General features: G+C 33.0%; 1 protein-coding gene across 2 annotated transcripts in view; it reads left to right on the plus strand.

Moving 5' to 3' along the window:
- Positions 1 to 25,075, plus strand: part of SCML2 (Scm polycomb group protein like 2) — a 154,863-nt gene that overhangs the window by 102,772 nt on the left and 27,016 nt on the right. For both annotated transcript variants that reach the window (XM_051984420.1, XM_051984422.1), the window contains 5 exons: positions 10,959 to 11,094; positions 13,841 to 14,044; positions 19,107 to 19,289; positions 23,134 to 23,247; positions 24,224 to 24,493. In XM_051984420.1, the coding sequence (XP_051840380.1) occupies positions 10,959 to 11,094; positions 13,841 to 14,044; positions 19,107 to 19,289; positions 23,134 to 23,247; positions 24,224 to 24,493 (907 nt within the window). The remainder of the gene's footprint in view (positions 1 to 10,958; positions 11,095 to 13,840; positions 14,045 to 19,106; positions 19,290 to 23,133; positions 23,248 to 24,223; positions 24,494 to 25,075) is intronic.

A 25,075-nucleotide genomic window follows, 5' to 3' on the forward strand; every position in this document is an offset into this window, starting at 1 on the left:
AGGTGGGTAGTATGTTTCACTATAAGTTCTCTGAAATCACAATTAGTCATAATGCTAGTCAGAATCCTTAGCTCTTTCAGAATTGTTTGACTTTGCCATATTGTTGCTGTTGTATAAGTTGTTTTCCTGATTCTGTTCATTTCATTTTGCATCAGTTCACATAAATTTCCCCAGGTTTTTCTGAAACTATACATTTATCACTTTTTAAAAATACAGTCACGTTCTACCACATTTATATACCATAACAGGTTCAGTTATTCACCAAATAATATACATCTCATCAGATTCCTGTTTTGTTACTTCTCAAAAAATTGATCATTTTTATATATTCTCTCCCCACCTCAATTAATATTTTACTTTATTTTTTCTTTAGGTACATTTAAAGACAGTTTTCAGCATTCAATTTTGTAAGATTTTGAGTTCCAATTTTTTCTCCCTCCCCTGTCCTCAAGACAACAAGCAATCTGATATAGATTATACATGTACAATCATTTAAAACATTTTTTGCCATCTTGTGAAAGAAAAAAAAAAAAGGTGAAAATAGTACACTTTAGTATGCCTTCAGTCTCCATAATTCTTTCTCTGATTGTGGATGGCATTTTCCATCCTGAATTGATTGAAATTACCTTGGATTACTGTATTGCTGAGAAGAACTAAGTCTTGCAGACTTAGTTCTGCATGACATAATCTTTTTTTTTTAATTTAATAATAACTTTTTATTGACAGAACTCATGCCAGAGTAATTTTTTACATTATCCCTTGCACTCACTTCTGTTCCGATTTTTCCCCTCCCTCCCTCCACCCCCTCCCCTAAATGGCAAGCAGTCCTATATATGTTAGATATGTTGCAGTATATCCTAGATACAATATATGTTTGCAGAACCGAACAGTTCTCTTGTTGCACAGGGAGAATTGGATTCAGAAAATAAAAATAACCCGGGAAGAAAAACAAAGATGCAGATAGTTCACATTCGTTTCCCAGTGTTCTTTCTTTGGGTGTAGCTGCTTCTGTCCATCATTTATCAATTGAAACTCAGTTAGGTCTCTTTGTCAAAGAAGTCCACTTCCATCAGAATACATCCTCATACAATATTGTTGTCGAAGTGTATAATGATCTCCTGGTTCTGCTCATTTCACTTAGCATCAGTTCATGTAGGTCTCTCCAAACCTCTCTGTATTCATTCTGCTGGTCATTTCTTACAGAACAATAATATTCCATAACATTCATATACCACAATTTACCCAGCCATTCTCCAATTGATGGGCATCCATTCAATTTCCAATTTCTAGCCACTACAAACAGGGCTGCCGCAAACATTTTGGCACATACAGGTCCCTTTCCCTTTTTTAGTATCTCTTTGGGGTATAAGCCCAATAGAAACACTGCTGGATCAAAGGGTATGCACAATTTGATAACTTTTGGGGCATAATTCCAGATTGCTCTCCAGAATGGTTGGACTCGTTCACAACTCCACCAACAATACATCAGTGTCCCAGTTTTCCCGCATCCCCTCCAACATTCATCATTATTTTTTCCTGTCATCTTAGCCAATCTGACAGGTGTGTAGTGGTATCTCAGAGTTGTCTTAATTTGCATTTCTCTGATCAATAATGATTTGGAACACTCTTGCATGACATAATCTTGAAGTTATTGTGTAAAATGTTTTCCTGGTTCCTCTCACTTCATTCAACAAAAGTCCATTTACGTCTTTCCAGGCTTTTCGGTAATCATCCTGCTCATCATTTCTTATAGAACAGTAGTATTCCATTACATTTACATACCACAATTTTGATTCAGTCATTCCCCAACTGATGGACATCGCATCAATTTCCAATTCCTTAACACTACAAAAAGAGCTGCTACAAACATTTTTGCATATGTAGGTTCTTTTTCCACTTATGATCTCTTTGGAATACAGGCCCTGCACAGCTGGGTCAAAGAATTTGCATAATTTGATAGCACTTTGAGCATAACTCTAAAGAATGATTGGATCAGTCCACAACCCCACCAGCAGTGTATTGGTGTCCCAGTTTTCCCACATCCCTCCAATATTTATTATTGTCTTTTCCTCTCATTTAGCCAATCAATAGTGATTTAGAGCATTTTTTTCTTTTGATTATACATGATTTTAATTTATTTATCTAAAAATTGTCTATATTCTTTGACCATTTATCATTTGAAGAATGACTTGTATTCTTATAAATTTGACTCAGTTCTCTATTTCTTCAGGAGTTTGTTAATGGTTTCTATAATTTCTTTTTTTAAAATGGGACTATTTTATTTTCTCTTCTCTTACTCTGGGCAATTTATGTTTTTTAAAATATTAATCTATTTCAATTAGCTTGTCAGATTTATTGGCATAGAGTTAGGCAAAATAGCTTCTGATTATTGTTTTAATTTCCTTTTCATTGGTGGTAAGTTCACTATTTTCATTTTTGATAAACTGATAGTTTGGTTTTCTTTTATACTTTTCTAATTAAATTAAGCAAAGGTTTATCTATTTTTTCCCTATAAAACCAACTCTTAGTTTTATCTATTAGTTCAATAGTTTTCTTAAATAGTTTCTTCTTTGATTTCTAGAATTTCTCATTTGATATTTAATTGGAAATTTTAAATTTGTTTGTCTAGCTTTTTTAGTTGCATGTTCAATTTGTTGTTCCCCTCTTTCTCTATTTTCTTCATATCAGCATTTAGAGATAGAAAATTTCCCATAATGGGCTACATGCCATAAATTCTTCTATGTTCTATCATTATCATTCTCTTTGATGAAATCATTGACTTTTTTTTGTAATTTTGATGTTTGGCCCATTCATTCTTTTGGATTAGAATCTAATGATTTAGTTTCCGAAGAAATTTAGGTCTTTTCCCATGGCTCTTTATTGCATATTATTGTATCTGAAAAAGATGCATTTAATATTTCTGCTTTTGTACATTTGATTGTGAAGTTTTTATGCTCTGTTATATGGTTAATTTTTGTGTAGTTGCCATGTAAAATGATAACATATATTCCTTCCCATCCCGATTCAGTTTTATATCTAACATTTCTAAAATTCTATTCCTCTTTTTAACTTATTTTTAAAATTTTGTGGTTAGATCTGAGTTCTGAGAGATTAACATCGCTCGCCCTCACTCCCCACTGTAATTTTTCTGTATTTTTTCCCATAACTCAACTTTAAAAATTTGGTTGCTATACCACTTGGCGCATAATCAAGTACTGATATTACTTCATTATTCATGGTAACATTATGGTATACCTTTTCCTTCTTATATCTTTTAGATATCTAGATCTATTTTGAGTTTTGTTTTGTCTGAGATCAGGATCAATGCCACCCCTTGCTTCTTTTCTTTTCTTTTTTTAAATTTCAGTTGAAACACAATATATTTTAGATACAAGGAATCCAGCCTTTTACCCTTACTCTGTAGGTATCTCTATGCTTCAAATGTTTCTTATAACAAAATACTGTAGGATCCTGGATTTTAATTTAATTTGCTATCTGCTCCCAGTTTTTGTGGAAGCATTTGCCCCATTCATATTCACAGTTATATTTACTAGGTGTGGACTTCCATCCTATGTTTTATGTTTTTATCTCTCCTTTTACCCTTTATCTGCTCTCCCTGGTGTTTTATTTGTCTATACTTCCTCAATCTTCCCTTCCTTCTATCGCTTCTCTCCTTCCTTTCTTTGTATCTTTCAGATACAATAAAAGTTGAGCTCTGCCCCATAACTGAAGAAGACTCTGTCTTAAAATTTCTTTTGCAGAGGAACATGGGTCTCTCACTGGCTTTCCAGTGGCAGAAGTTGCTGCCAGCTTTCCTACTGTGCTGGGTTGGTCTAGTCTAGTCAAAGCTGTTGTGCTGTGGTTCAGAGGCTTGCATTTTGCTTTTTGCATCGGGCTTAGAGGTATCCCAGCTTGCCCACCAGTGACTTACTCAGCTAGGATTGAAGGGCCTCTATTGTTGATAGATGTGTGGCTAAGAACTTTGTATTAGATTCCTTGCACTGTGCTTGTTCTGGGTCATTTCCCTTTTTACCCAAATGAGACAGACCTTTTCTGAGTCCATCTAAGACTTAAGATAATTTAAACAGGAAAATCATTTCTTTTTGTGGGTTCTGTTATTCCAGAATCTGTTCAGAGACTTAATTTAGCATTAAATTAAGAGAGAAACTGGAGAAAGCTCAGCCTGCTTCCTTTCTTTCTGACATCTTCCACTTAGTTACTGTTTGGCTTATGTCCCTTTATCAGAGCAGATAGATACCTAGTCTGCAATTTAAAGTTTTAGTCACTTAATCATCTGGAATCTTGATGGGTTCAGTAATCAAAACTGACTTTCTGACTTGAGGCCAGTCCTCTATTTACTTTGTCTGTAGTGTAAATGTATCTTGAATTTAAGAAGAGAACAGAGATTGGAGACAATGTGTGACTTAGCTAAGATAGTACAGGTGAAAATATTGAGGATCAAAGATGTTGGCAGAGGGAGTAGTAATATTGTGTGTATGTATATGAGAGAGAGAGAGAGAGAGAGATTGAGATTGCAAATTGCTCTTATGTACTTTTTCTTGTATTCAATAATTTTAGCATGTCATTTCAAATATGACTAGCTTTTGTTTTCTTTCTTGTATATATTTTTATTTAAATAATCTTTTGTAATTGGCTGAGGCTCGAGTTGATGCACTGAGATCCCAAGCACATGAGGCTAAATAGTAATTGGACCATACTTTATTAATATATCTGCTTGGAGAAAGAATGGCCCTGGCCCACTCTTTGTGCAAGTCCTGATGTGTTGTATAAGAAATGACGATTTTGGTGGGTGGAGGCAGTGGGGTGGAGAAGGAAGCACAAAGAGAGACTGCTGGCTGGCTTCTTGTAGCAGCTGCTCACATTGCTGTCGTGATCCCCCTTCACCTCCGATCCTTCTTCACCTCTATTGAGAATAAAGATTGAAGATTTTCCCTTAACCTGAATTCCTGACTCTGGCTGATTTTAAAATATGCAGTCATCACAATTTTTAAAAAAATTATTTTTAGTCCCAAATTTCCCCTTCCCTACCCTCTCTCTCCCCTCACTTATTGAGAAGGCAAGAGATATACTAAACATTTTACATGTGAAGTCATACAAAACATTTCCACATTGTCTATGTTGTGGGTGGGGGAAAGCAAGAAAAATAAGAGCGAAAGAAAATATACTTGTTTGCACTCAGGAGTTCATAATTTTTCTCTTTAGAGTAAATGATATTTTTCATCTTGAGTCCTTGAGAATTGTGAATTATTGTAGTGATCAGAGTAGTTAAGTTTTTCTCACTTGATTGTTATTACAATGTAATTACAATGTTGCTGTCATGGGGGGGAACAGTGTTCTCTTGTGTGTTGAAATTCTATTTTGATTCACCCCTCCCCTTTGCAATACCACTATGAAAAGGACTGCTGTAAATATTTTTGTAAATTTAGGTCCTTTTCTTCTTCCTTTGGTCTCTTTTGGGAATTGTCCTAATATAGCCCCCTTTGGGGACATAATTTCAAATTGCTTTTTGGTATTCTGTATTTTCATTAAAAAAAATTTATTACCTTCCCTTTTCTCTTTTAATTATTATTTTTTATTTTTCTAGCCTATTTCTAACTTCATTCTCTCTTTTACTTTTCATTTCATTCGGTTAAAAAAATAAATCCTCGTAACATGATAATTCAACTAGACTAATTCATAACCACATTGACAATGTCTAAAAATATATCTTACTTTTCATCTTAAATTCTACCACATATTTGTTAGGAGATGGGAAATTCTAGAAATATTTGTCACTTATTATTTTGATCAATTTTCTTATGACAGTTGATTTTTTTTATGTTGTTGAATAACAATGAAGGAATGTCTATAATCTAAAGATATAAAACCATTAAGAGGGAAAGGTTATAACTTAAGGCAGAATAACTAAATAGGACAATTGGAGAAACTGGGTCACAACATTAAAAAGGGAACTTTGGCACAATAAACTGAGGTCCTCCTGACTTCATGTCTGGTGCTTACCTCATGTTCTTACAGAGCTTCCCAAATCTCTCTCAGACCATCTATTTCATAATGTCTTATAGGGTAATGATATCCTGTTATGCCCCTATGAACTACTCTAACCTGGTAGCTTCTCTTTGAGCTACTCTTAATGCCTGTCCATCAATGAACAGCAAGGCTAGGCCACACTTATCACACTTACCCGTCTTCGGGCACTAACCCGGATCCCATAGAGACAGACAACCGGTAGGTATGGGGTGAAGCGAAAGAGAACTTTTTTCTTAGCACATATTTATACCTCCCTGAAGATCTGGGGGAAGGGGAGGTCCTCTAGGAACCTGGCATAATGGGATTGGCCCAAGAAGAAGGACGGAGGAGTGCTAGGCTTTGAGAGCACTAAGGAGGGAGACGTGGTACCTGGGGTTAGAGAGCGCCTCCTGGGGCTAAGCCCCACCTCCAGTAGGACTCGCCTGTGCCTGGGTATCTCTCATCCCTCAGGTCCTCCCACATGCCTTGAACTGCATTCCCTGCTTCCAGAGGCTTTTTAACCCTTACAATCCCATTATGTTAATATGCTCCAACTTGTTTAGACATTCCCCAATTGTTGGCCATCCTTTTTGTTTTCATTTCTTTGCAAAAAATATGTATGTTCGGTTCTTTTTCTCTTTGGGTATATTGACCCTAGTAGTGGGATAATTGGATCCAAGGTTATACACAGTTTACTATCTTTTTGAGTTCCAAATTGCTTATATCCCTGTCAAAAATTGTCATTTCTTTTTTAGTCATCTTTTCTAATATGATTGTTATGAAATGCAACTTTAGTTTTAGTTTGCATTTTTATACTCACAATTTGAAGTATTTTGTCCTTTGGTTATTGATAGCTTGGATTTCATAACTGGCTATCTTAATTGTTAAGAAATAGCTTTTATATTTGAGTTATTTAATGTACTTTGTATTGAACTTTAATCAAAGAAATTGTATAATCAAAGGAAATTTGGGACTAAAACACTTTTCTCCATTGTTTCCTTTCTAATTTTAATTGCTTGGGGTTTTTTGGGTGCAACAGTCTAAAAATTTTATGTAAGGAAAATTTTCCATTTTATCTTCCATGATCTTCTCTGAAACTATTTTTGGGTCATTAGAGCTTCCTTTAGTTGGGAAAGATATTTTAGTTCTCGTTTCCTTGATTTATTTGTGATGTAAGCTTTTATATATATTTATTTGCTGCTAGGCATATGGTCTTACAATATTGGTCTTAACCTAATTTCTTTTAGTCTTCTTCCTAATTTTTCCTGAAGTTTTTGTTGAATAGTGGGGTTTTATCTTTATAGTTCGGGTTTTGAAGCTTATAAAACATGAAACTACTATATTCATATTGCTTCTGTATGGTATTTACTCATCTATTCAACTGATTGACCTATTTTTTTAAAACCAGTACCAAATAGTTTTGATGATTAGTTCTTGTAGCATCCTTTGAAATTTGGAATTTTTATTTCTTTGTTCTTATTATTAACCTTAAGCTTCTTGAGTTTTTATTATTTTTTCAAGGGCTCTAAAATATTATCCTTTCATTATTTGCTGTGACATTGATAAACAAATTAATTTGCGTAGGATTGCCTACCACATTTATCATACCAAATAACTGAGCTTGACCAGACAAGTCTCCAATATTTAAGCCTGTCTTTATTCTTTTAAAATGTTTCATAGTTCTGTTCATTATGTCTTTTGTGTCTTGGCAATTGGATTTCTATTTTGGAAATTCTAAAATTATTTTTAATGAAATTTATCTCTTCAGCTGTTTTTGTTTTTTGTTTTTCTTTAAAATATATAAAAATGCTCATTTTGTAGGTGTGTTTGATATCCTGAAACTACTGAATTTATTATTTCATTCATTCAAGTAGCGCAATGTCTAGAGCATTTGGCTTAGAATTAGGAAGCCTACATTCTTCCTGAGTTCAATTAACCTCAGACACTTAATAACTGTGTGATCCTGAGCAAGTCACTTACCCTTGTTTGTTTCAGATTCCTTATCCACAAAAATGAGTTGGAGAAGGAAATGGCAAACTACTTCAATATCTTTGATAAGAAAACCTCAAATAAAGTCATAAGGCGTTAAACATAACTGAAAAATGAATGTACAACAGTAATGACAAATTATGTTTATAGTTTTCCTCATAGAATCAACCCCGTATTCATGATATAAATCCAAACTCATCAGAGTATAATATTTTTATATTTTCTCACTAATAATATTTTTATGTTGATATTTATTTAGAATATTATTATGTTGTTGGTTTTTTCTGTTTTGTTCTATAAAAGGAATTTGTTAGGATTTTTTTCTTTTATGTAATAATGGAAATAGTTCTTTTTTTAAATATTTGATCAAATTTACTTAAATCTTTTTTTAAAAAGTTATTATAGCTTTTACTCTAAAAACAAAACATCTTTACAAAACAGGGGTAATTTTTCAGCATAGACCCTTGCAAAATCTTGTGTTCCAAATTTTTCCTGCCTTCCCCCCACTTAGATGGCAGGTAGTCCAATACATGTTAAATATGTTAAAGTATATGTAAAATTCATTGCTGCACAAGTATATATAAAGTATATGTTAAATCCAATGTATGTATACATATATTTCTGCACAAGAAAAATTGGATGTAAGAAGAAAAAAACCTGAGAAGGAAAACAAAAATGCAAGCAAACAATAACAGAATGGAAATACTATGTTGTAGTCCACGCTCATTTCCCATGAATTGTAAATCTGTTTGATCCTAGGGGGTTTTTGGTTAAAAGATTGTTTATGGTTTATGGTTTATTTTCTTTTTAATATTGGATTTATTCTTTTAACCTAGACACTTTACATTTTTATTAAATTCTCCATTTCACTTAAATTATCAATTTTGCTAAAGATATAATTTTTGATAGCTTTCTATTTTTTCAAATACGTGCAAAAATAGTTTTCATCATTCACCTTTGAAAAACCCTGTGTTCCAAACTTTTCTCCCTCTGTCCCCTTCCTTCCTTCCCTAGACATAAGCAATAGAATATAATTGTTAAAATTAATTTCTCAGAGTTTTTTCTTTCATATTGGAGTAACTGTAATTTTTTTTTTTTTAATGCTGATGGTTTGGTTTTACACTTTTGTCTTTTAAAAACAGAGCCTTTATCCATTTTATTAGTTTCTTTTACAGCTTAGGATTGTCAGTTTAATATTTTTAAATTTTTTTTTTCATTTTTTTGTGATTCATTTTAATTTTCTGCATTTCTCATTTGGTTGCAGTTTTTCTTTGTTACCTTCATTTTTTTGTCTTAATCTGTGAGGACAATTTTCTGACTTTTTTTCAGTAATGAAAGTGTTGAAAGATATATATTTTCTTCTAAGAACTGTTTGAATTACATCTTAGAAGTTTTGATATATTGTCTACTTGCTTCTTTATTGAAATTTTCTTTTGTTTCTTTTATTTAACACAATTTTTTGTTAGAATAGTGTTCAGTAAAAAAAAAAGTTTAGTATTTATGCTTTTGTTGTTGTTGGGTTTTTATGTCCTTGTACATGATAAACTTGTATAATGAGCTTATACATATCTATAATCTTTGTATGTGTGTGTACATATATACATGTTTAAGCATTTGTATATTTTTGTTCACATTGAGTTATCATTAGAGATCTCTCATATCCAACTTCTAAAATTTTTTCACAAAGTACCAAGAGAGAAGATGTACTTACAACACAACTTTATCATATATTCAAAATAAAATAATTTAAGCAATACAGATTATTTATAAAAATGGAAAAATGTCTAATAGGCAAGTATGATCTTGATTCCTTAATAAAGATAATACATTGAAAGAAAACTATATTATCACTAATGAATGTTGACAAAATAATATTTAACAAAAATATTAACATTTAGGGTACCGGACCTGAAGTCAGGAGGACCTGAGTCCAAATCTGGTCTCAGACACTTAACACTTCGTAGCTGTGTGATCCTGGGCCCGTCACTTAACCCTAATTGCCTTAGCAAAAAGAAAAGAAAAAGAAAAATTAACATTTAACAATTTAAAAAATTGATCTTTAATCTGGCTGCATTTTTATTTGAAATTAAAACCTTTTAACATTTCAAAACTATTCATATTAGTATTTTAAAAAATATTATATAATTCCATCAGTAGATGAAAAAAATCCATTGACAAAATGTAGCACTTATTTATGTTTAAAAAGAGGGGAGAGGAGGTGATCTGACTGATTCTTGAGTGGTTCCATGTTTCCATGTAAAGAAAAAGTCTCCATAAATAGAGTGCCATAAGTGAAATGGATTTTCCCTGTAGATGTCTTCAAGCAAAGTCCTGAAACATTGGTGTATGTTACAGATTCTTCTTCTTGTACAGGTTGGTTCAGATGTTTTGAAGTCCTTTTCTGGGCTGCGATCTGTGCTCCTTATTACCTATGTTTTTTCTTTCTAAAACTTTCATATGTGCATCATTTATTATTGTCAAAAATCATACCTTAGATAGAAGGCTTAATTGAATTTTAACTTCCAATTCCTTATCTAAATTGACTCTAGCCAAAATTCAAGAATTTAAGTTTTATAACAAAACAAAAGGAAGATCTGATATCCTTTTCTAAATATCAGGGTTTGCTTCAAAATACAAAAATAAAACCAGTAATAGAAACCTAAATTGCTTGTAGAAACATTTGAATATCACATGTAAGTCTTTTATGTTTCTTTTAACTCCCTATAAAGAAATCTTTCTATGAATGATTTCAAAGAAGTGCTTCTAAGTAGCTCCTCTTCTTTTTCTGACTATTAGAAAGTTCTTGGAGAGGGCCAGTAAAGATAGAGAGAAATTAGAGTTTATATATTGAAGATGAAATCTTTTGGGGATAAATTTTAGAGAAATTATCTTTTTTTCCCCAAAGCATTGTGTTCATATGATTTGTTTTTTTCTTTTAACAGAAAAAAATTCATGCAGTGCCATGTTCTCCTTCATCTATTTCTCATATAAATTTGTCCAACTTAAGCAATAGCAACCCAGTTATTTTTAAAGATGGAATTGGTATTCCTGGGACAACTGCTGCAGTTATATCTACAGGTAAAAAAAAAAATGTATATAATTGCTTATCTCGTACCCTCATTTTTTTGATGTCTCTGAAGTGAAAGAAAATATGTAGTTTCAAAAGAGATCTAAACTAATTTGTCTTAACATTTTTCATATTCCCTCAAGTTGAAACCCTAATTAATAATACATTTTCTAAAAAATAAAAAAGTTCTTGTTAATTTTGTAATAGCTTTTTAGTAGAATCTCTGGGGTTCTCTAGATATACCATCATATCATCTACAAAGAGTGATAGTTTGGTTTCCTCATTGCCTACTCTAATTCCTTTAATATCTTTCTCGACTCTTATTGCAGAGGCTAGTGTTTCTAATACGATATTGAATAATAATGGTGATAGTGGGCAACCAGTTCTTGTTAATTTTGAGGAATAACCTTAACAGGATCTAAAGGGAAGCTTCCCAAAAGAATCCTAGGATCATGAGATCAGAGATGCAGAGCTGGAAATGTCATGAGATACTATTTAGTTCTCTCTCATTTTTACCCATGAGGAAGTAAGGTTTAGAGAGGTTTTTTTTAACATTTTCCAAACTAAGGAACAGAATCAGCTGAAAGAAAGGAGGAGAAATTTACCTATCTGAGAGAGTAGAAATAACCAGATAAAAACGGAAAGAACTCTAAAGGGAAAGAAATAGTAATGAAGATTGTTTTTACTCTAAATTCTTATTCTCTGGTTCATGACTTATGACCATCTGCTGTTTCACTTTAATCTGTATTCTTCATATAGTCAGTCTTGTAAGGTATCCATTCCAGGTTCTCCCTTCTAGGTATTTTCTGCCACTATCTTGTAGGGCTTACCTCTCTTTTTCCATTGTTCCTCACTTTAAAACAATGTGAATTATTGTTACTGTCAGACAATTTATTACTTGGTGTGCTAGCCTTTTCTCCTGACACTCCTACTCGTACTGTTGACATTCTCTTTCCTCTGTCCCTACCCCCAACCCCCGTTTTTGCTGGGAAATCTCTTCCTTGAATCTATGTCCTCCCATTCTAAATCATCAATTGTCTATAGGTACCCTTTTCCCCCAACCACCACAAATAAACTTTTCAGGTCCAAATCTCTAGACCTTATCCATTGTAAAGTCTTCACCTCTATCCATAGTTTCATCTACTTCCTTTACCTCCCCTTTTCAATTTTTCTCTACCACTGTAATTTGATCCCACCCAGTTCTCTGTATTCTTTTGCTTCCATTCCCTCCTTTCATGAAACTCCCATATTGTAATGGAATCATTTTCCATGAAAGGAACATTTAGCTTTAATCTGAGTGTTGCCAGTTTCTTTCACTAATTGGAGTATTGTCTCTTCTAGATTTCCACCTTCATCCTTTCTCCTTATGTGCTTCTGGAAAGAAATCTTTTACTGTTCTTTCTGTTAACGGTTTCTGTTGGCTGTCTGCATTTATTCATTCTTTCTATAGTACTGTTTGGAATGTTTGTGATTCTATAATTTCTTTATTTCTTTTTCTAAAAATATTTCGCTTTTTATATTATTGAATACCCATCTTTTGTTCCTTTTAGTTTGGTTAAGATTTGCAGAATAGGTTAACCTAGGCTCCAGTGCTCTTCAGAATATACTATTCTATTCCTTCTTCCTTTTACTATTTGATATGGAATAGTCTTGCCAATTATTGGAATTCTTTTCCTTTATATTTGGAAGTTTTTCTCTTGATGGTTTGAAGAACCTCTCATTTCTGAATTGAATTGTCAAATTTAATTACTGTGTGTCTTGGAGTTTGTAGCATTGGTATTTTTTGTTTTGTTTTGTTTTTTCCTGGAGGCAATTTGAGAATTCTTTCAATTGGAATTTCATTTTCTATGTTCATGACAGCTGCACATTTCCCTTTTATAATTTCCTTATTGTGATAAGGTTTTTTGTTTTGTCATGTTCTTCTGGAAGAGCTTATTGTAATACTGGAGAAACTGAAGCAAGACAGAGATTAGGGAGTTTTTAATGTTTTATTTGAAAGGGAGAAATTTACTGGGACCAAATGGATCCATGGTTTGATCCCAGGGCTGAATGAGATTATAGTCTCCAAGAATCCAGCAAGGAATGTCAGGTACAAAGATTCTTTTATAGGGTAACAAGAATTGGTGAGGCAGGATCTTGTCCCAGGGAAGCAGTCTACTAACTTTCCACACATTTTCCCTACTTAATTAATTTCTTTGTGAAGATAAAATTTTAACTTCTATATTGATATCTACCATATGCATAAATATAACATAGACATATCCCACTTAATATCATAAATTTGTTTTGTACAAATGGGATAAATAGAAAAGCCATTAGGAGAAATATTGGAGAGGGAAAGACATTCTAAAGGGACAGAGAGGAGGGTCACAGTTTCTTCCAAATTGCTAATACCAATAAAATTTATCATAATAAATAAGTGGTGTTATTGCAGAACTGCATTAGTTGGGTCACTTTTAATGTCTATGCCCATTCATATGACATTTTGGGCAAAGATGATCAGTCTGCCTTCAATATCATTTGTCAAATCAAATTAGCAGACTTAGAATAAGTAATCTGTGTGCATTGGTAATTCTTCTCAGATTGTTCTTAGACCTAAATAGCCTAATGAACATCACATATGTATATGTAAATATTTGTATGTTTTATATGATCAAGATGATGATAGGAATACTAGATAAATTTGGCTCTCAAGATTAATTGAATATGATGTGAAAAATCACTTCATAATTAAGTGTGTGTATTTTTTTCTTCCAGTTTGTGTTTATGTGAACAAACATGGAAACTCTGGACCTCACCTGGACAAAAAAAAAGTACAACTCCTTCCTGATCACTTTGGACCGGGACCTGTTAATGTGGTACTTCGTCAGGCTGTTCAAGCTTGTGTAGATTGTGCCCATCAAGTTAAAATGGTTTTTGGATTCCTTAAATCAGGACATCATGGAGGAGAAATGATAACTGGTAATGATCATTCTTTATGCTCTTATAGACATTTAGTTTTTACTAGGGAAGATAATAGGCTTGTGTGGTATAGCTCTTAACTAGTTAGTATTGATAAGTACTGTCAGTGTCTGAATCATATTTTAAAATGAGTAAATGGAGACAAGCTTTTCCTTTTTAGTGTTGAACCTCAGTGTAAACATAATTCAACAGGTTGTAGTTTGCAGTCATTTTTATAGGAAAAAAGACTTGTCCACAAGCCAAATCATCCTACTGCCTTGTAAAATCATGTCGTTTTGTCTTCATACACAGAATTCTTTATATTAAGTAAAATACTTTCAGTGGCTTTTTCTCTTAAAATGACATGTTTATCTTGACTTAAATAGCTTTGGCTTTCCTGCAAGAAATTAGATGTCTTTGTCAGTATCCTACTACAGCTCAAAATAAACAGCTTTTTTTGTTTGTTTTGTTTTTTCTTTTTAGTTTCTAAAAACAATTTTTATTTCTTAAGTATAGCAAGAATACACATACAAATATGCTTCCTTATCCCTATATCTGGGGTTATAAATCCCAGCTTTGTACCCTGTCATAGGTACAAAGAATAGAATAGAATAGCTTAGCTCACTTCCTTTATAGGACAAAACCTATGTTGGAGTTGAATCTCAGACATTCTTATGTTTTCAGAGCTTCCTTGTCAGGCAGCTAAAATAACCAGTTTGGAGTCATGGTACCCAGGTCACCATAGCATAACCTTTCCTCTTAATTTAGAATTGGATAGGACAAATGAAATAGCTCAAGATAGACACCCTGAAGTGTGTTTCTCAGGACAGTTGTAAAAGAAAGAGAGGGGAAGGTGTCCCTTCCTTCCTCATTGGTTCAGTTCATGATGTCCACACTGTCAGTGGACCTTTACTCTCTCTGTATGTCAAAAAGAAAAAGTACATAGTAGAAAAAAGGTAAGCATCCTAGCCTGACAGTTTTAAAAGATGGCACCTATTCCAATTGTGCAACCAATCAGGCTGCTCATGTATGTCCTTACAGGAAGGCAAGTGGAGACTATCCTCTTCCAGGAGCTAGACTTTTTCATCTAGACATACTTCAACATCCTGTTACAACCAGGGAAAGGGGAGCTTTTTTTCCTACCAAAAATCATTTGGATATTTATAACATCATTCAAAGGCCACACAAAATTAAAAGCTTACAGAGCTCAAACAGTGATAGGTTGTTGTAACTTAACTTTCAGCTCATTATTGCCTGTGGTCACCTTAACAAATCATTTCAAAGGCCCTATAATACCTGTAGGCTGGACATTCCCACTCCTGTGTTATACTTTTTTCACCATTTGGAATATTAGCCATCACTGCTAATGGCAGGGAGGACATTAGATAGAGAGAGAGAGAGATGAATCTTAAATATAGACCTTTTCCCTGAGTCAGATTAGTCTCTGGCAAGGCATAAGCAGTGTCCTTTCAAAGGCTTTTCTTGTGTCATAAAATAAAGTTTCGAAACAGCCAGTATTGCACACCCACATACAATGCCATACGTTTAGATGAAAGTCATAGTTTATCACCAAATAAAAATTTTGCAGATTCCACAAAACAAACATTTCACAAAGTTTGCCGAATATCCTTCTTTATTTAGTTTTATACTTATAAGGCCTTTCTCAATCCAAAAATTAAAAAGAAAAAAAAAAAACAAAGAAAACTAGCTTCCTGTTTTGGAAGGAAACTTGGTCCACACTTGAGTTTTCCAGATTATTTGAAATCTCCACAGGGATTTCTAGAATCACTCCTCTCTCCAGTGAGAAAACTGTCCCCAAGTGGAAATGCTTCCATGATTCTTTTGGTGCATAATAAGGCTGTCCAGCAGGGATGTAGACAAAAAAGTGTCCCCTTCTACACTGAGTACACCTGTGGCATTTCCCTCTTGGGGCTCCCCTCTACCACAGTAGATCTCCATTGAAACCCTGGTAAATTTTTTCTGGATCCTTGTTCCAAAGAACACTTAAAACTCTCCCATACATCTTTGTCACTATAAAAGTAAACCAGATGGAATTGCAAACTCACACAATGAGACAATAAGGCAAGTAGGCTTAGGTATAGAAGGAGCAAATATTGTCAGCAACTTGTGGATTTTAACCACAAGTATTTTAACTTTAAAAATTCTGAGGCATTTTGCTATTACAAAAGGCAAGCAGTCTAGATCTGTTTAAATGCAAATGGATGTGTACATGTATACATGTCACACATCTTTATATAGCAGGCTTTCATATGTGTGTTTGTGTATGTCCACATGTGTTTCTTTCCCTTACTGCCTGAAGGTCAGGTGTGCTATTGTACCCTTTCCATAGGTACACTGGAACACTGTTGAGGCTTTTTGCCATTGCCTCAAATCCCTACCAGTCATGTTCCCTCAATTTGTAGGGGTTTCCACTATACATTTGCCCACTTAAAAGGATTAGTTTTTTGCAAAGAAATATGTATTTCAAAAGTTTAATAAGAAGCCAATGTATTTCTCAAAATGTGGGGTATAACTCCCTTCTGTACCTTTGTACTCTGGGGAAGGGGGAAAGGATTGAGATTATAGCTTAATTTAGTTTCTTTGTAGAGTAGTTTATTTCTGGTAGTTAGAAGTTTAATGTAAATAAACATTTTAATTATTATTTTAAAGTTAAAAAAAAACTTAATCTGTATCAGATGCCATCAGTTCTTTCTCTGGGAATGATAATATCATCATAAATCCATTTATGGTATCTTGCATCATTGCATTCCTGAGAATAGCTAACTTATTCACAGCTGGATCTCCTTATAATCTTACTGTTACTTTGTTGTTGTTGTTGTTGTTGTTGGTTTTTAATAGCTTTTTATTTACAAGATATATGCTTGGGTAATTTTTCAGCATTGACAATTGCAAAATCTTTTGTTCCAACTTTCCCCTCCTTCCCCCCACCCCCTCCCCCAGATGGCAGGTTGACCAATACATGTTAAATATGTTAAACTATAAATTAAATACAATATATGTATACATATCTATACAATTATTTTGCTGTACAAAAAGAATCAGACTTTGAAATAGTGTACAATTAGGCTGTGAAGGAAATCAAAAATGCAGACGGACAAAGATAGAAGGATTGGGAATTCTGTGTAGTGGTTCATAGTCATCTCCCAAAGTTCTTTCGCTAAGTGTAGCTGGTTCAATTCATTACTGCTCTATTGGAACTGATTTGGTTCATCTTACTGTTGAAGAGGGCTACATCCATCAGAATTGATCATCATATAGTATTGTTGAAGTATATAATGATCTCCTGGTCCTGCTCATTTCACTCAGCATCAGTTCATGTAAATCTCTCCAGGCCTTTCTGAAATCATCCTGCTGGCCATTTCTTACAGAACAATAATATTCCATAATATTCATATACCACAATTTATTCAGCTATTCTCCAATTGATGGGCATCCACTCAGAAGAAACATTATTTTTAAGGCCTTATAGTCATTCTTATTTTTTTTTCCTCTTAAATAGTTTATATTTCTTTTAGTGATAGAATTAATTTAGAAAAGTAGTAACAGGGTAGCTAGAACACTGGACCTGGAGTCAGTAAGATAGGTCAATTCTATTTTCAGATATTTTTCTAGCTGTATGACCATAGGCAAGTCATTTTAACCCTGTTTGCTTCTGTTTCCTCATCTGTAAAATTAACTGAAGAAAGAATTGTCAGACTACTTTAGAATTTTTGCCAAGAAAATCCTAAAAAGAGTCATGATGAGTTGGATATAACTAAAGATAACTTAATACCATAGTAAGACAATGACATGAGAGAAAACATAAGTTTTCTCTCAGCTCCTTAAAAAAAAAACAGCTTTTAATTTTCAAAATACAGAGATAGTTTTAAACATTTACCTTTGCAAAACTTTGTTTTCCAAATTTTTCTCCTTCCCTTCCCCTCACTTCTCTCCCCTCTAGACAGGAGATAATTCAATATAATTTAAACATGTGCAATTCTTCTAAACATAATTCAACATTTATCATGCTGGACAAGAAAAATCAGATAAAAAAAAAAAAAACCGAGAGAAAAAAATCAAGCAAACGACAATCAAAAAAAAAGGTGAATCCATATTCAGGGCTCCAGTCCTCTTTCTGGATGCAGATGCTCTCTCCATCACATACTGGAATAGCCACCGTATTTTTCAAATAAAGCCTAATGCTGCTTCTTTCTTTAACCTTATGTGACAAATACAGAAAAGACTGTCTTTTTAGACCAGTCTATCTAAAAAGCAGTATTAAGAAGACAGGCAGAATATGCACTTGAGATGTAAAAAATTTTCATTTTTTAATTATGTCATTATTTTTAAAAAAACTAACCTCTCTGTTAAATGGTTAAAGTTTAGTGAAAGTTGACTCATTTTCTAAGTTCATTATGACCTTTTCATTTTTACACCTAACGAAGGGGATTTTTGGCATACATTATTGAAGTAATTTGATAGTCTGCTTAGCTGGATAAGGGCCACAATTTTTTTCCCTAAGGTCCATAAAATTAAGTGTAACAATGATGATGAAGCCTCAATCCAACTGGAATAATGCTTGCTTTTTTTTTCTTTCTTTCTTTACCAACATAGTAGTTGAAAAGAACTTTACCAGGAAGAAAAGGGGACTCATAACAGGGTCTCTCCATAATTTTCTGCTCAGCCAAATTAGACCAACAACATGGTCTTTATTTTCAAAGAATTCTTCTCTGTGAGAAAGAAGAGCACCAACTCGAGTGGTATAGAGGAGCAGCTATTAGGATATGTGGCTAATATACAATTTGGATAATCTATTTATCAGAAACTTTTTATGTGATCTCACTTTTGGAAGTGATATATTGCATTTGTAGAAGCGTATATTATATTCCTTTCACTTATTTTTAACTTAATTTCACTTAAAATGTTTATAAGGTAAATAAAAATTATTGCTTTTCTGAAGTCATGAAAATGTAATTTAAAAAAAGAGCAAGTTAGATTTTTGTGTACTTTTAGAAATTCTTTAATATTTTATCTTTGCATAAGAATGATTGTGATTTTTCTTTTCCCTCCCTTTTTCCTGTAGCATCCTTTGATGGGGAAAAACATGCCACCAATCTTCCTTCTGTGAACAGTGCATCATTTGTTCTTCGTTTTCTGGAGAAACTTTGCCACAGTCTGCAGTGTGATAACCTTTTTAGTAGTCAGCCTTTCAGCCCTTATATGGGAACTGCACACAGTCCTACAGATTATGATAGAAATAAACCAGGTGATAGCAAATATATGCTGCATTTTTACAATATACTTTTCTCACAATCAATTAAAATACCTATTCTCAGGAAGACTGTCTTTTAGAAACTTATATTTATTAAGGTTGAAATTGTATATTGAAATTATTAATAGTTTACATTATTCTAATTTTATAAACATAAAGGAAAAGTCTTCTGTTATGGTTAATGAAACTTAAGAATCAAGGTATGTGGGTTTTGTTGAAATTCTTTTTTACTTGGTCATTAGTCTTTCTGTGTCCTTTTTATCTGGTTGCTCCTTAGAAGACTAATGGAGATTAAAAATAGTAGAATATTTGAGCAATTTTCTTTGGTAGCATAAAATAGGTTAATAACTTTCATGTTCACAACAGTAACAAACACAAGGATCCAGATCCTCCAAACTTTGGGCTTCTACAGATCTGATGTAATATATTTATTTTATTCATTGTATCTCCATTCACTGGACTAAAAACCCTCCACCTATAGGTCATCACTTCATAATTGTGAATATTAATGGTCTTCAGCTTCCATATAAGCACTCAAGGTAACAAGTACATAGGAGATACAGTGTTGCATGAAGAGTACATAAAGAACAGAGGACTCAGAAACTCATAAATAAATGTAGAAATCCTAAGGCAACTCATTATAGATAGCTCCTAAAAATTAACAAAATTCTCTTCCTTCTCCAGTACATCCTAATTTTCCATTTTTCCTGCTTCCAAATTTAGCATTGTTCTTGGTTTGAACTTCCCTAGAGGAAAAAAATACATTGGGATTGCTTGACAGGCAATGTTCTTCCCAGTGAGTCATGAAAATTGTGTAGTCATCCAAACTTTTTACTCATCCATGTTATATGTTCTGTGTTTGGTGTAAAGGCCATTTTCAAGTCATAATCCTTAGGAAATTTCCCTGATTTCTGAACTATGCTGTATGTGAGATTACCCCCAAGGTAGAAGCTGCCCACAAAGTTTCTCTATTCTGGACGGAAGGAAATTCACATTGGCATATTTTATCATTAAACCACCTATGGAAATTTATGTTCTCCCCTTCTCTCTCCCCATACTAGGAGGTAGGGATTCAGGAAAGAAATTGTCCAGATTTCCCCTTTCTGGTCATGACTGGGTATGTTAAATTTTCAGGGTGCTTCAGGATTCCCTACCATTGCCCTAACTGCTATCATCTTTTGGGCTAGAACAGTCTATTAGGTTTTCTTCTATGTACTTAAAAAAGGAAAAAAAAGCAGAAACTCTCTTGTCATTTTGCCCTCAGTGAGTATATTTAGCTCCCATAGTCATGATTCTCAGGGCAGCATAGGGACATCTTCTCACTCCCTGTTCTAGATAGACTATTTATTGAAACTTGCTCTTTAGGAGGTATCAAGAGGTGACTACAAATCAATTATTAATTTGGAGGATGGCTCTAGGCACTGATACCTTATCTGAAGTTATTTGAAGTTCTCTTAAGCTATTAAAGAGCACATTCACATCTTCTTTGAAGGGAGACAAAGCTCAAACAAAAGTACAGTCTAGACAAACTCTTTAAAATGATCAGAGAACCACCCTAATATAAGAGATTAATAAAACACTCCTTTACCTTATGATAATAAATGTAATTATTTACATAATCTACAGTAAGATAAGAATGAACTCTATGGCATGATTCCTAAATATAGTGACATAGAATTCAATGTTCTCATTCTCCTATGAGGAAATGTAGGAAGTAGTTAGGGATATGAAAGGAATCAAATCAAAGTTTCAAAAAGGATTATGTTTTCTTTTGTATATATATTTTTTAAAGATTAATTTTTTAAAAATTCATTGTAGAACTAGATTGAAATTGAGATAACTTTCATTTACAGATTTCAAAGTAAGTTGTGAATTTCTGAGCTAATAAAATAACTAGGATAAATTCCTACTTGAAAAAATGAATATGCATATACATGTGTGTTATATATTTTACGTACATATATACATATCAGTGTGTATAGCAATTCACACATGTATGTGTAAATATAAATATTTTTTAAAAATAGGGACTTATCCTAGCAAATAGCATGTATATCCATAGATTGTCTGAGGTTTTTTTCCCCTTCAGTTATTAAAACTTGAACTAAATAGTTTGAAGCTTATGAAAGCTATTGAACAAAAAATGATCTTTTGTAGTTCAATTGTACTTTGAAATAGAACTTTTACATAAAGACTTATAAATTTACATATAGTAAAAAGAATTCATAGTTGGGCCTCTAAACTGAAATTTATTACCCAACATTATAAATTTTTCATTTTAACTTTTTGAGGAAATTTTTATTCAGTTAAAAATTCTATATCCAGTCTATTGTTTGCATATTTCATCGAGTCATTTTTCTTTTTTTGTTGTTGTTAAATTAACTAAGGAGGAAAACTTAATTTCAGAAAATGTTGATGAAAGCTTATTTTGAGTTAAGGATGGTAATGTCTTTTTGGGATGATCTTAGAGAGTATAAAGTAGACCAGTGTTTGTTGTTAAGACAGAGACATAATTAAAGATTTGTTCCTCCTCAATATGACAATTTCATTGCTAGAAATATTTTGATTTCACACTTTGAAATAAATCTTGCCATTTGGTTACAAAGATCAGTGACCCTGAAACTGGAAATCAGGCTCCCTCTTGGAAAGGTGTGGAATAATCTCAAAGGGTATATGATAAATCAATTAGAGGAGGAGAAGATGGGTCAACCTCTACTTCCCCAGCAGTCGAGCATGGGCTAATCTCTGACATAACTATCCCCACTCTTTTATGCCTCCTTTTGTGGCTGCTCTCTTCCATAATCATTGTGAGATCTTTAGGAAGTTGTAACCTAAAGCAGACCCTGAGGCTCCTGCACGAGTTGTGTGAGCAAAATCCCCTCCTTTTTCTCTGTTGCCCACCTTCCAGCAGGTCCGTGCCTGGCTCTCCCCACCATCATCATGGACTCTGCCCACCTACCCCAAATACACGCCTGTGCTTTTCATTTGTGGTGAGGAATAATGAGTAGCCCAGGTAGGAAAAAGGTTGCGATTACATCACTATTCTTTCCAAATGTTTCTCTCTTCTGAATTTTCCTGGTTCCATTGAGGCATCACCATCTTTCTAGCGTCCTATGTTTTCATCCTCTACCTTATTCTCTATTCTTCATTCCAGGGATCTCAATTGTCTATTGACCTTTTCTTAATCTTCATTCTAACTTAGGCTTTTAAAATCTAAACTAGAAATTTTGGCCAATAAGTTTAAATGTAATTATTAACTCTTAATTAAAATAATAGTTTCTAATTTAAAGTCTAATATAATTGGTTTTCTAGGGATATTTACATTTTAATGCCATATTGTTGAAGGAAGCAGAGTAAATGTGCTTTGGCTAAGGGGACACTTGGTAATTTATAAGGACTGATCTGTATTTGTAGAGCAAGCTCTTTATAGGATACATTGTGCTACTAATTGTGAGGCTAGAACTCATATGAAATTCCCAGTCTTTCTTCATAGCTGTTCCCCACAAAACAGAAAAGAAGTCTTTTGTAGTATCTGGCTGGAATATAATACATTGAATTAGCTTCTGAGATTCCCAGCTATAGTCATTGTAGAATGAGTAAATAACTTGCAATGCCACGTGTAGATAATTCTGGAAAATTTAATGGCCTCCGGTATTAGATGTTGAAATGTTTTGTGCAATATGCTATAAAATTGGTTGAGTGAACAACCAAATATAATAAAATAAAAAAAAAATAAAGGAATTAATCAAGCACTCTTATAACATGGAAACATAGTGAATTTAATGATGATGTAAAAAAAGGCCGACTCATTACTTATAACAGACTTTTTTTTCAATAGCAAAAGAAGAAATATCAGAAAATAGGGGTACTAAAAGATATTCTCAGGATTCTCCACCCTATGCTGCCCCTCTTTCCCCTAAGCTTCCTAGAACAGAAGTACATGCATCTGAAGGTAATTACCATTTATGCATTTCAGAAGATGGAAAAATAATCTGAATACTAATATCTCAAAATTTATGATTCTAAATTGGTACTAAAGCCAGTTTGACAATTAGTCTTCTTATAGGCCACTTTTATGCTTCTTTTTTTTTTTGCTTAGCTATGTTCTCTTAATGAGATATATGAAGAGAAGTATATTTTGTGGCCAGTTAGTCTGCCAATTAGCTTTTTCTCTGTCAAAAGACAGAAAAAAGAACGAAAACCTTCTCTTTCTAGTGTCCTGAAAGTTTTAATACCCACCTAAATGATTGATTTTTCTTTTCTTTTTTTATATCAAGTAGACAAACTTTTATTTTGATAAAAATGCATTATGTTTTTGTGGTAATGAATATTTGCAGAATGTCCTGTTGAGTAGGTAATAACCTTTAGTTTTATTTTTAAGAAATTAAATATAAATGTAGTTATTTATGTTTTCTGTGATAAGATACACAAATCTGAATAATGCAAGACATAAATTTGATGATAAAGTTTGGTATATCTTATTAAACAGAACTACAAAGGATAGTCCACATTTGTTATAAAGAGATATTATATTAAAAATTGTTTAAATTTTGAAGGGGCTGGATCTAGATTTTACTGGTATAGAAAACTCCCATTGAGAAAATCCTTTCTACTAATGCAAGTTGTACTTGCTCTGCAATTTATAGATTTAGAGTGTTGTGTGGCACACTGAGAAGTTGAGTGACTTGTATAGGTCACATTGCCAGTTACTTCCCAGTTGTAAGACCTAGTCTTTCCAATTTTAACTAGGTCATAATTTACTTTATCTTATTGCTTAAAAGAAATAAGCTTGTGATTTTTTTTTATAAAAAATTTTATATAATTTCTTTTTTATATAAAAAAATTACATTGTAATAACTTTTGTAATAAAAGGATGTGAAATATAAGTCCATTGAGTAGGTAACCTTTGTATTTGTTCTCAACTCTAGCCGAAATATTGCCATCTGAAGAAAATGGCATGCCTAAAGAGCACAGATTTTCTGAACAATCCATGGATTCATCACTGAATTCTTTAAGTCCTGCCTGTAGAAATCCTACAAACTGTCGTACCTCAACAAGTACTACATATTATAGAAATTCTCTTCAATCAGTAACTACTACCTCAAACGCAGTGCCAATGTTACACAAACTGTCATTGAATCCTGCTGGGAACAATTATTATGAAGGCAACAAGAGACGGATGCAAAGGAGGATTGAAGGTATAGTTTGTGTTATTTATTTTGAAACTTAGTTTTATTTCATTATCAGTTCTAGATTCCCTTTTTCCCTTCTTCCACTTCCTCATCCAGTGAATGGAGACAAAATTCTACCAATATCTATAGTCATGCCAAATAAATTTCTATGTTAACCAGTCCAAAAAAACTATATTGAAGGTATAGTTTAGATGAGTGGTTCTACAAATATATTAGCTTGCTACTTTAGAAGGCATTTATGATCTCTTCCTCTATTGTTCAACCAAAAAAATTTCAGTCATTTAATCAGTAATCATGTATTAAATACCTGCTATATGGTTGGTATTGGAAAAGTTGAAGAAAAGTAAAATAAAGCTATAAAGGTGCAATGAGCCTAGGTTATGAAATGCTTTAAAAGCTATATAGAGGTGTTTATATTTGATCCTAGAAACAATTGGGAGACACTGGACTTCATTGATAAATGAAGGTTATGTGATCAGATGAGTTCTTAAAGAAAATTAGAAGACTAATTAGGAGACTGTTGAGAACCAAGTGAGAGGTTATGAGGACTAGAGAATAAATAAGGGGTTAAATCTGAGAAAGGTAATG

The sequence above is a fragment of the Antechinus flavipes genome, chromosome 3 (genome assembly GCF_016432865.1).
Source record: "Antechinus flavipes isolate AdamAnt ecotype Samford, QLD, Australia chromosome 3, AdamAnt_v2, whole genome shotgun sequence".
Lineage (NCBI taxonomy): Eukaryota > Metazoa > Chordata > Mammalia > Dasyuromorphia > Dasyuridae > Antechinus > Antechinus flavipes.